This window comes from Solanum dulcamara, chromosome 8 (assembly GCF_947179165.1).
Source record: "Solanum dulcamara chromosome 8, daSolDulc1.2, whole genome shotgun sequence".
NCBI lineage: Eukaryota > Viridiplantae > Streptophyta > Magnoliopsida > Solanales > Solanaceae > Solanum > Solanum dulcamara.
Genome location: NC_077244.1, coordinates 75,058,356 through 75,070,378, shown reverse-complemented (window position 1 = coordinate 75,070,378; position 12,023 = coordinate 75,058,356). Strand labels below are relative to the sequence as shown.

General features: G+C 30.9%; 2 protein-coding genes across 2 annotated transcripts; both read left to right on the top strand.

Moving 5' to 3' along the window:
- The first annotated feature begins 3,700 nt into the window (after positions 1–3,700).
- Positions 3,701–5,326, top strand: LOC129899651 (uncharacterized). Its single transcript, XM_055974664.1, has one exon. It carries the CDS (start codon positions 3,815–3,817, stop codon positions 4,718–4,720), a length of 906 nt encoding a protein of 301 aa, XP_055830639.1. The 5' UTR covers positions 3,701–3,814; the 3' UTR covers positions 4,721–5,326.
- A 3,428-nt stretch (positions 5,327–8,754) lies between these two features.
- LOC129901311 (uncharacterized) lies at positions 8,755–11,366 on the top strand. Its single transcript, XM_055976454.1, has 3 exons — positions 8,755–8,910; positions 10,848–11,007; positions 11,087–11,366. Exons 2-3 carry the CDS (start codon positions 10,849–10,851, stop codon positions 11,132–11,134), a joined length of 207 nt encoding a protein of 68 aa, XP_055832429.1. The 5' UTR covers positions 8,755–8,910; position 10,848; the 3' UTR covers positions 11,135–11,366.
- Positions 11,367–12,023: the final 657 nt, after the last annotated feature.

The window sequence follows — 12,023 nt, the reverse complement described above, 5'->3', positions numbered from 1 at the left end:
TATACGAAAAATTAGTGTTCAACAATACTTGTCCAATTTATGAAATCAATAGATGATTTTAACTTAACTTCTAATTTACCATTATCATTAATTAGTAGTCATTTCTCTATTATATTTTTCAAAACATTGTATTCATTATATTCAACGAGTGATATGATAAAATTATCCTTCTATTTATAGTTTCTTAAGAATTGTACAAAGTAAATAGTAAGCAAATATTATTGGACGGAGGGAGTAATATTTAACATGATTTGATACCTACCTATGAGAAAATCAATATAAAAGAACGCATAAAAATTAATGAGAGAAAAATTTCCTCTTTTATAAGACTCTTTTAACGATTACATCATCAATTCTATTGTGTTATTGTACGAGGGAGAAAATAAATTTAATTCATATGTCCAAAACTTTCCTTAAAAAAAGGGTTAATCAAAATGAAAATTTTATATTTTCCTTTAGGGAAGTAAAAAAAATCAACATGGTAGCTTTTTTTTGAACGTCCTTTAAGAAAAGATAAAATTCAAATATGGTAAAACAAATCAGGCCAAATCTTAACAATATTCTTTATAATTTTTTGATGAGATGTATTTTACTGAATATATTAGTCAATCATTATTCCTAAAATTAAAATACAAGAGAGTTGACCACTAATATGCAACTTCTCCCACATTTCCACTTTCATCCATCTTAATTACTCCACTACTAATCTATGGTCCTTAAATTAATTAATTTTTACGTTATTTTCTTAGTGTATCTCAGATGAACTGGCAAAAGAGAATACATAAATTAATATGGTCCTTAAATTAATTAATTTATCTTAGAGTTTCTTGCTTTCTTCAGTTCCCTCTCTCCCTTCTCCTAACACTTTGTTGGATGGTTGTTACCCATTCCATTGTATTATGTTATATTATTAGCTTAAATATAATATTTATTTTGATTGTTACTTAAATTTTATTATATCGTATGATTTAAATTTACTATAAGAAAAGTCTCATTTTGCATAACAATTCATTTAGTGTGATCGGGTTGTTATCTTAATTTTTTTTCTCATTTTATTTTTACATAATATTTAATAATCATATTTTATCTTTTACCTTATATTTTTATAATAGCTCTACCGCATATCCTTTTTTTCTTATAAATGTATCATTCAAATTATAAATATATGGTATTATATAATGATGAAGAATAATACAATATATTCAAACATTATATTCATTAAAATAAGGTGAAATCCATCGGTGGCCCCTTAAAATTGGCACCAACTTTCACTTAAACACCTAAATCAGCAGATGTTTATTTTAGACACCTTATGTAAGGGCCGAATGTGTCATCTTGACACTTTTTACACAGTTGGCACCTCACGTGTTTTCCATCCATCTTAGGCGCGTAGAAGCTGTTTTTTAATCTGATGTGGCATCATACTTGGCCTATAACAGTAATATCTCTCCCATCTATGTATTTATACCTTTTCTTTTTCAATTTTGCCCTAATTCTTAGCTTCTTTCTCTGATTTGAAAACAAAATTCAGTTTTCTCTCTTCTTCTTTGTTTTTCTCTCTTTCATGTCAAGCTTCTCCTACACTTCCATATCGAGCTTCTCCTACTCTTTCAGGACCTCTTTGGATGAATGTCGATATTGTAAATATGGTAATGAAGCACTATTAAAGACTTCTTGGACCCAACTAAATCCAGGTCGTAGATTTTTTACTTGTAAACTTTCATAGGTAAACTAATTCTTTATTTTTCTTAAAGTTAATTATATAGTTAATTGTGGGTTTCTAAATTTTTTTTTCTGATTGATTTCGTAGAAAATGGGTGGCTGTGATTTTTTTTACTAGTATGAAGATCAACACCCTCCTCAAACAAATAAGGTAATTTGGGATTTGTTGGAGAAAGTCAAGGCTTTTGATGAAAAAATAAATCGAGCAAGAAATATATTTATTGTTGGTGTCAGCGCTACTGGGTTGGTAATGTTTGGAATATGGAGATTGAAGCCTAATTGTTAAAAGAAGAAATTATCAAGCTACACATCTTTTATTATCAATACAATATGTTATGTATCAACCACAATTCAGTTGAAAACTAATACAACAATCTTCAATGTATCAACCCTTAATCTGTCGAATGGTTATGTATCAGCTATTCTTATGTATCAGATTCGAATTTAAGAGGAAAGTTTATGTATCAGATTCTCATGGATCAAGATTTATTGCTTCTGATACATCTACAACCTATATCAATACAAGGTTACAATCCTCAAAAGTGTTTATTACGTTACATAGCAAAAGTATTCAAAGCTAGTTCTACTTCTTCTTTTCGTTTGCCATTTGTTGCAACTGGGAAGTAGTGACAACATCTCTATTTTTCCATCTCGAGCCTCTAGGCTTAAAACCAAGGTCTATGCCTATTGAACTTGCATCCTTAAAATTTGAACCTGTTGGTAGAATTCTTTGATTTGAAGTTCCTGGCTATTTTTACAGAAAAAGAGAAACCAAAATTAGTAAGTAAGCTACACTTGTGAAGATTAGTATGTAACCAAAGGAGAAAATAACATACATTGAGTATTTGAGTTCTACTTGCACTTGTGAATATGCCAAATCCAACATTACTTGATCCATATAAACATAAAAGTCATCACCATCTATTAAGTCTTTCACATAGTCTAACAATTGAATATCAAAAATAACTTGGATAAATTCATTGTTAATTTATTTTGATAGTAAAAACCCTTCACATTTGTGTACCCAAGGTCTTTAATGTATGAAAGAAACTCGACAAGGCTAAAATGATCTTTATCAATGGCAACGACAAATACATTTATTTCTCCTCTGTAAGTAGGGTTAGGGTCTGCAATAGCATCACCCCCATGATGAAAACATGTCAATATATAGTCGTCCATATCTCAAAAAAAAGACCCCAACACAAGGAAATACCCAAAAGCCCCTTACTTTATCAGTGCAATTTTCAAAAAAAAATCTAGTTACAAAATGCTAAAAGAGAGTGGAAACAACCAAAACATACACCTCCTTCTTCAACAAATGAAGCATCCAAACACAAGAAGTAGTTGATAGAAATGTCAAAAAGCCTGGATTGAAGTTCATCCTTGCAATCTCCAGCACTTGATTTCAACCTTTAAACCTGGAAATTGGCAACATAAATTAACATAACAGATAGTACTAACTATGAATTGAATGAAAATCAAGAAAAATTGAACTTTCATATTCTTACCTAGGGTTTTGATCGGTGAACTGAAGAAGATGGGTTTTTGAACTGAAGAGAAAATGGAGTTGAAGATCAACTTTTGAGCATTTAAATTTAAAGCTAATATGACGTGCAAAGAAGACAGAGTTGGCATGATATAATTGGTCAACTAATCCATATGGACGAAATTGTAATACACGCGCTTGAATCCAACAACAGATTATTTAAAAATTGTCAAGATGACACATTCGACCCTTACATAAGGTGTCTAAAATGAACATCTCCTAATTTAGGCGTTTAAGTGAAAGTTGGTGCCAACTTTAAGGAGCAATCAATGAATTTCGTCTTAAAATAATAATATAATATATAAGTTGCAAATTTTAAGGTGAGAGAGAGAAACAGAGAATCATATTTAATATTCCTACCTTACATGGGTTGTCAGTAAAGAGGATTTATAGTTCCTTCTTCCTTTTAAATTTCCCAATTTGAATAAAATTCCAAAAACAAGTCCTTCCAAATCTCTCTTTTATTTCTTTCTATTAAATAAAAAGCCATAACTCCTCATTTCCCTTCAGATCCCTTTTCTTCTTCTTTTTTTTTTCCCCAGAAAAATGAGAGACTTTGCTTCATGCTTCAATGAATATGCTGTACAAGTTTCTGATACTTCTTGTTCTAGTTACTCAAACTCTGTTTGTATCCCTCCTTCTTTGATTCCTTCAGTACAAAACACAGTCAATTGTTTGTACAAAGTCAATTTGTCCAATAAAAAACAAGTGTTGATCACAATTTCATGGTGCAAAACAAATGTAACACAAGGCCTAAGTGTGCACTTTGGTGATGATCCTTCAAATGTCTTCAAACTCAACACAAATTCACGTCTTTTTAGAAAGAAAAAGGGAAGCAAATCAATGGATTTGGATGATTTTAAGGTTGAAATATTTTGGGATTTATGTGGAGCTAGGTATTTAAGTGGTCCTGAACCAATTGATGGATATTATGTACTAGTCATAGTTGATTCACAACTAGGCCTAATTCTTGGTGACATGGCTGAAGAAGCTTCATTAAGGAAGTTGAAAAATGGAACTCCAATGGCTAAATTCTCATTGGTTTCAAGACAAGAACACTTTTCTGGAAACACCCTTTATTCAACGAAGGCTCAATTTTGTGATAGTGGTAACATTCATGATGTTTTAATTCGTTGTAACGGTGAAAATGAAGGTCTAAAGCATCCTGTTTTGTCAGTTTATATTGATAAGAAGATGGTGATTAGAGTTAAAAGGTTGCAATGGAACTTCAGGGGAAATCAGAGTATTTTTTTGGATGGATTGCTTGTTGATCTAATGTGGGATGTTCATGATTGGTTCTTTAATCCAGCTTCTGCTATTGCACTATTTATGTTTAGGACAAGAAGTGGAATGGATAGTAGATTGTGGCTAGATGATAAAGACAAATTGCTACTCAAAGATCAAGATAAAGTTGAATTCTCATTGTTGATCTATGCATCTAAGAGCACATAAATGAAAGGTTCTTTTTTTTTTTTTGTGTGTGTGTGTTCAATTTTTCTTTATTGGAACCCCATTTTTTTTAATGTTTAATTTCTTCTTTTAAAACTTCATCCCTCATGAAAGGAATTAGAGGAAAAAGTTTGATCTAGATAGAATGGAAATAACTTGAAGAAATTTTCTTTCAGATTTGTCATTGTATATTGAACTTTTGTGGCTCTTGACATTTTATTGTACTTGTAGATTACTAGATTTGGAAGATTGTACTTGTGTTTTCTGAGTTACTTGTTCGATTAATTTGGATTCGAGGTAGCTGGAGTAGACAAAAGAGTTGAGAGTCTCCTAACAATGATCTTCATATTCATTTAATTTCAATTTTTTTCTTTGTCCAATTAGCCTACAAAGATTATTATTTTTTTCCAAGAAAAAAGGAAGTGCAATTTTGAGAGCCATGTTAAGGGAATCATACACACATGTGTTGAGTTTGGTGAGTTTCTTCCCTTGCCATAAGGCAATCAAAGTGAGATTGCCAGTTAGGTTCAAACAGATTGGATGTTATCTTTACTTGGATCCTTTAATGATAACCACATTCGTGTAGGCCCTTTTACCTCTTCTTTTTAATTGGATCTCTCATTAGTCATTGTTGTACTTTTACTTTTAGTCTATTGCTAAGAATTATGGCATGATATTGCCCAAGAAAGGCAGCAAGAAACATGCCATATTTAACCATAGACTTAACTATGACAATATTGTTCCAACCAAGTTCATAGGGTATATATATATTGGTTTACCTAAGTACTTCTTGGTGTTTATGCATTTTGAATATATTTTTGTTCATTTTATCTTTCAAGTGTAATTTATGGTATATTCACCAATAGTACTAGTTAAATTCATTTGTCTTTCTCGCTATCAGTGTTGAGCATAAGTAATTTCAAATTCATTAAGTTTAAATTTTGGATCACATTTGCTCTCCATCGATCCTCGATGAAGGGCATGGAGAGGAGGATGTTGGATCTAAGGAACTCACCTTATTGGAAAAATGCTACTAGTAGTGAAGGCAATGAACCATAAAAGATGAAAACCGAGTCAATACTCAACAATGTAGCTTAGTGATCAATTAAGTCAATGCTCAAATTCTAGTAGAGATAAAATAGATGATTTCTTTTTATCTAAGTTAACTCGATATTTGTATTGTCAAAAGATAACAAGCACCTAAAGAAATAATCGAGATACACTCAATTGATATGAACATGACTGTTATCAACTTCAAGTTGAGAGAACAATGAGGAAAGTGGACCAAATCAAAAATGGGACAGCAATAGTTAAACCACAACTTGTAATCAATCTTATGTTGATCATAACTCATAAGAAAGGTACAACACTAAAACACTCTATTCATCATGAACCCACCTCCAAATTGTACAAAAAAAAAAAAAAACTTGCACCTATCAAATTTGATCCTATTAAATGAATAAAAAGGATATTTAATTTTCAAAATTAGTACCTAAAAGGAATTAAATATAGGGTGGGTGAGAGTTGCTTAACTGTTTTTAGGTATAAGAATTTCACAATTTCATTTCATGAATTGTGATGATTAATGTTGTTGTCCTATTTTCTTTCTATTTTTCCTGCAGTGGGATTTGTTTTCTAGAATGATAGTGTATACTAACACTTTGTTTGGATGGTTGGTACGTATTGTTTCATAATGTAATATATTGTATTGTATTGTATTATATCGTATTGTATTATTTTAATGAATATAGTGTTTGGATAGATTGTATTATTTTTCGTCGTTACATAATGTCACACATCCATAATTCGAATGATAAAATTTACAAGAAAAGTAGGGTACGGGGTAGAGTTATTATAAAAAGGTAGGGTAAAAGATGAAACATAATTATTAAATAATAAATAAAAATAAAATGAGAAGAAAATATTAAGGTAACGACGTGAACACACCAAATCGGTCGTTACATAAAATAAGTTTTTTCGTCGTTATCTAATAATGAATTTAAACGATATAATAAAATTTAAATAATAATCCTAACAAATATTGTATTTCAACTAACAATGCAATTCGACCGGTACCAACCATCCAAACAAGATGTAAGAATTCAGCTGTGCCATACATCAACATTTGGATAAGACACTGGAGATATTTTATTAATTATAAGCCAATAAGGAAATGCCAAAAGAGGAGAAAATAAATATGCATGGTCTTAAATGTGACATGATTTTAATTCTTAAAATTCATATATATATATATATATATATATATATATGGGAATTAAAATCACTGACTAGTGATTGCCTACCAGACATGCTGTCTTTTCATTACTTAGCAAAGTACAAGTTGTCTTTGATTATTGGCAGTATTTATATATCGTTTTACGTATTAAGTTTATAAGTTCGTAAAGAAGCCAAGAAAACCTTTTAATTATTACTCATTTTATTTTATATTAGTTGTTTACTTTTTTCTTTACACGCTTTTTAAGAAATCATAAAAAAGAAAGATAATTTTACTAATTTATCCCTTAAGAATTTTTTGGAACTTTATAAATTTGTTTACGTTTTCAAAAAGAATTAATTAATTATAATGATAAAATAAAAAAATTATAATTAATTTTATCTTGAATTTATAAATTGATAAATAATTTGAGGAAACTATATTTAGTAACATGAACAACTAATAGAAGACGAAGGAATTATTACTTATAAGGGGAAAAAATAACATATCGTATCAATAGTATAGTGGAGTAAAATTATGTCAAAAACTTGAAAGTTTGAAGAACATTTAGACTCTGTAAATTCAAGTACTTGACTTGGGAATTTTAACCAAGAATGACTTTTACTATTTTAAGGATTATTTTACCTTCTTAAACTTGAAGATCACTAAACTTTGTAAATGCATGGTGTAATCTTGGAAAATTTAATCAAGAAAATCTGTCAAATGTTACTTGTTTGAAGATATAAAACAAAGAGGGGAAATTTTGTTTAAGATTTGGGTAGGGGCTGCACAGATGCAAGCTTCTCACAAATTATGATTTAGGCTCGATCACTTAAGCTAATCCTAGGCGAGCACCCCTTTAAAATGCAACGGAGTTCACTAACTTAGGTCATGAATCTAGTCACCCATTGACTTCGTCCAAGTAAAATACTAATATTAAGTTTTATATTATATTTTCATTTTTGTTTTACCAATTTTATTTTTTTTTAAAAAAAGAAGAGTCAAAATCCCAAAGAAAGGAATTACTATTTTTTATTAATTAATAGCTGATTTTGATTTCATTTAAATAAATTTTGTAAAAATGTCTTGTGGCTTATGGGTTAGTAGTTAACCTCAAGTTCGGGCGAATCATCAAAATTTCTTGATAGATCAACAAACTTACTTTGCATACACAAGTTTTGACAGATTATTGAAATTTATTATAAATTACATATCATAATTTTGAAACAAAAATACAAGTTCTAATGAATAATCAAAAAGTACTTATAGATGAGGAAATTGCTCTGCATGCATAAGACTTGACAAATTGCCATGACTTTATTTTAAATTATGTCAGAATTTTAGAACAAATAATTCACAAGTTTTGAAAATACGTCAATAGTTTTGATATATAGAAAGACAAACTTTCTTTGGATGCATAATAAGTCCCGATAGATTGTCAAAATTTTAGTATAAATTATATTATAATTTTAGAATCAATTATACATAAATCATGATGGATCGTCAAAATTTACTTGTATAAACATTTCACCAACATGATTTTGCTTTTAAATTGATTCAAATCAATCCAGCAATGCTATTTTTTAATATATTTTTTTCAACCAAATCAATTCAAATTTATAAGCATTATAAAACATTATTCACTCAATGATAACAAATAAGCAACAACAATCAAAATATATTCAATATAATATCATAAATAGCAAGCGTGAAAAAAATAGTGTACATGCTGACATTCAGCAATTTATTTATTTATTTATTTATTTATTTATTTTTAAAAGCATATGGAGGAGAGGTAGAGTTGAAAATTGTGAGAGTTTATATTTGCAAACTTTTAAAGTTGTGGTCAAAAGTTAAATAGTTGAAAATTCAATTGGACCGGAATCCTCTAGGGTTTAGCCTGGATTCAAGTAATTGATTTTCTTCATCGACGCTTCCCCTGCTCATCGCCTTCAGCTTTCTCTTCGTCGCTTTCCAAGTGAGTCCATCTTCAAACCATAGTTTCTCTGTTTCCTTAATCTCTTTAGGGTTTCCTTCTGACCCGTTGATTCATAATCAGTTTCCTGTTTATTTGTTGTGAGCAATTAATCTGTAGTCTGATTTGGCAGTTAATGATCTACTATCATTTACTGTTGAGTAGATGTATTGAATTTTGGATCCGTTTTTCAATTTGTTTATATGTGTTTAAAAGTCGATCTGTTTTTGTGATGGATTGATTTGATTGTTGTACAGGCTCTTTCGCATAGAATAATAGTTTCTTTTTATTTTTACTTGGAATGGATTCATGTTTGCTTAGTTTTGAGGCTCACCTAGTTTGTTAGGTCAGCTCCAAAAGGGTAGGTTGACTAGGTGAAGATAAGAATTACACGAGCTGACTCAGTTAGCAAGATGACTCAATTCTACAGTTCGAGTCACGTTGGGTGTAATTAAGAACCACGGTTGATCCATAGTGTGTGTTAGAAAAATGATTATTAGGTTTCTCTTTTGGTTTCTGGTTTCTCATGTTATTATCTATAGGAGGCACTTTGTCCAAGTCTTTCAGACTATTAGCAAGCTGTTGGACCAACTCAATTCCTTGTTAACGTTAGGATGACGGATAAGGTTGCTCAGGTATAACGTTCTTGAGGAACAAGTGAAAAAGAAATGTCTTTGTTTGCTTAAGTTAAGCTACAAAAAACGAGAGACTAAGTGACCAATAATACAGTCTGGTGGAAGGTTATGTCTTTGCTGTTAAGTCAAGCCATGCTTATTACACATTTGGTGCAAAAATCACTTAAATCACGGAGCTAATTGGCTTATTCATTAAAACAAGGTTGTGGTTGGACTTTACATATCTGTAATCATATAATCTTTGATGTGAACATGAGTGACAACACCATCCTTTTTTTTTTACCCGATTTAACTATTCCACCAACATATGTGATCAGAGCATTTATGTATTTTTCCAATCTTAGTTCACTTAATCAGACAAAGTGATATTATACATGTTAAATTGGAATTTGAAGGTGCATGCAATGGCTATCATATGATCAGTGTGGTGTTGTTTTCTTTTCGAATAGTCACTAGATCCATTGAACTGGATTCTACTAAAAACCATATCACATCTTACCCTTACAGCTTGACATAGCATCTATATTTTCTTTTCATTCTTCTTCTTCTTCAAGAGTTACAGTCACCATTGGAACTTACCAAGATTCATTTGAGAAAACAGAGATAACTCCCACCCACAACGAAGATCTCACAGGGTATTCCATCACTTGGTTCTTGGGGTGGGTGGGGGGCGTATGCTGTCTTTTTCACTTATGCTATCTTATTAGTTTTCAACTTTTCATGCTACTTTTGAGAGATGAATATATCACCACACGTTATGTTCTTAAGGAAAAAATCTCATTTACTTTCTATAGATAGAGTCATCAATTCCACGCGTGTAACACCCAGAGCAATCTGGCTCTGCTTCTTTATTGTGCTGGAGACCTTTATTTGGTGGATACCTTTATGCACTTTATTCAAACGACTGGATGTTCTACCAGTGCCTTCGCCTATATGCATTTCATGCACTTTTAAATATTATGTTATGCTGATGGACTCCTCTTCTTATCTATGTGGTTTCTCAACTACAAGTTTAATTGACACCTCCTTTCTAGAGTAAATATCTTGTTTTAGTTATTTAAGCATCCATGAAAGATTCACTTATCTCGTAGTGTGCCACAAATATGTTCAAACATCAAAAAAATTCTGTTGCGATAGTAAAATAAGTAAAGGAAATCATACAATTATGCTTATAAGAAAAAGGAAGGAATGTTGCGGACCACTCAATTGGATATTAACTATCCTAACTGGTGCAGGTTAAACTGATTGATTATATTCATTTTGTTATGAGATTGTAAATTTACAAGTTATTGAATAATAACACAGGATGTCAGAAGAAGCACCTTTCTATCCCAGAGAAAAGCTTGTTGAAAAGCAAAAGTTTTACCAAAGCATCCACAAGCACACATACTTGAAAGGTCGTTATGACAAGATCACCTCAGTGGCCATTCCAGCTGCTTTGGCAGCTTCTGCTTTGTTTATGATTGTGAGTTTCTTCGAAATTTATAGATTGCTTTATCTGCTGTCTTGAATGAACTCTAATGGTATCTTGGATGATGTTTCAGGGGAGAGGGATCTACAACATGTCTCATGGCAAAGGGAAGATGGAATAAATGGTGGCTTCTGCTCGACCATTGTTCCTATGGCGGCTGAAGTTTGAAAAGAGATAATTTCAGACCTGTTTGTTCTTTTGTGGATTTCTAATCATCATTAGCTAATACTACTAGTCACTTGGACTCAGACAATAGAACATGCCTATGTTATAACACATTTGCTCCTCTGTTTTGGGGTTCTGCATATTTGTATTAAACGGTGTGTGTGGAAATAAGCATGTCAATTAGTGAACATCTCATTTGTCGTGTTTTAAATGTTAAAAAAAAAATGTCAAAATTAAAACTTCCTGCCCCTGCTTAACCTAACCCCCTGTATTGGCTGTTTCGAACCAAATTAAATTTTTAACAGAATGTATTGTGCCCTTAGCTTTAATCATAACTGTTTAAAGATCCTACATGTTCTCACTTGTACAGTTTGTTATTGTTGTATATTTTAGGCTAACTGTTTAGATTGGCTTAAAAAAAAGTAGTTTTTAAGTCAAACTTAAATGACTTTTAAGTCAAAAAATAAAAAGCAGAGGGAGGTCTACTTTTGGTTTTTAAGTTATTTTATATTTGTCAAACACTTCTAGTAGTCAAAAACTGACTTAAAAGTATATTTGACCAACTTAAAAGTCAATTCAAACGGATTCTAAAACCCCAGTTATCCAAGCGTGCTAGTTCTTTTTTATTTATTTTTAGTCGATTTTCATTATGTACTAAACATTAGTAAGACATATTTTTGTAGATTATTTAATCAAAATCTGCTTTACAGTATTATCTACCTTCTTTTTTTTGTCAAAATTCTTAGATCTCTCATTGTACTTTCTTTAGTCCGACTTCAGAAAGGAGACGGATGTTGAGTATGATATCTTTGATATGTGCACTTCTAAGTAACATGAATCTATGG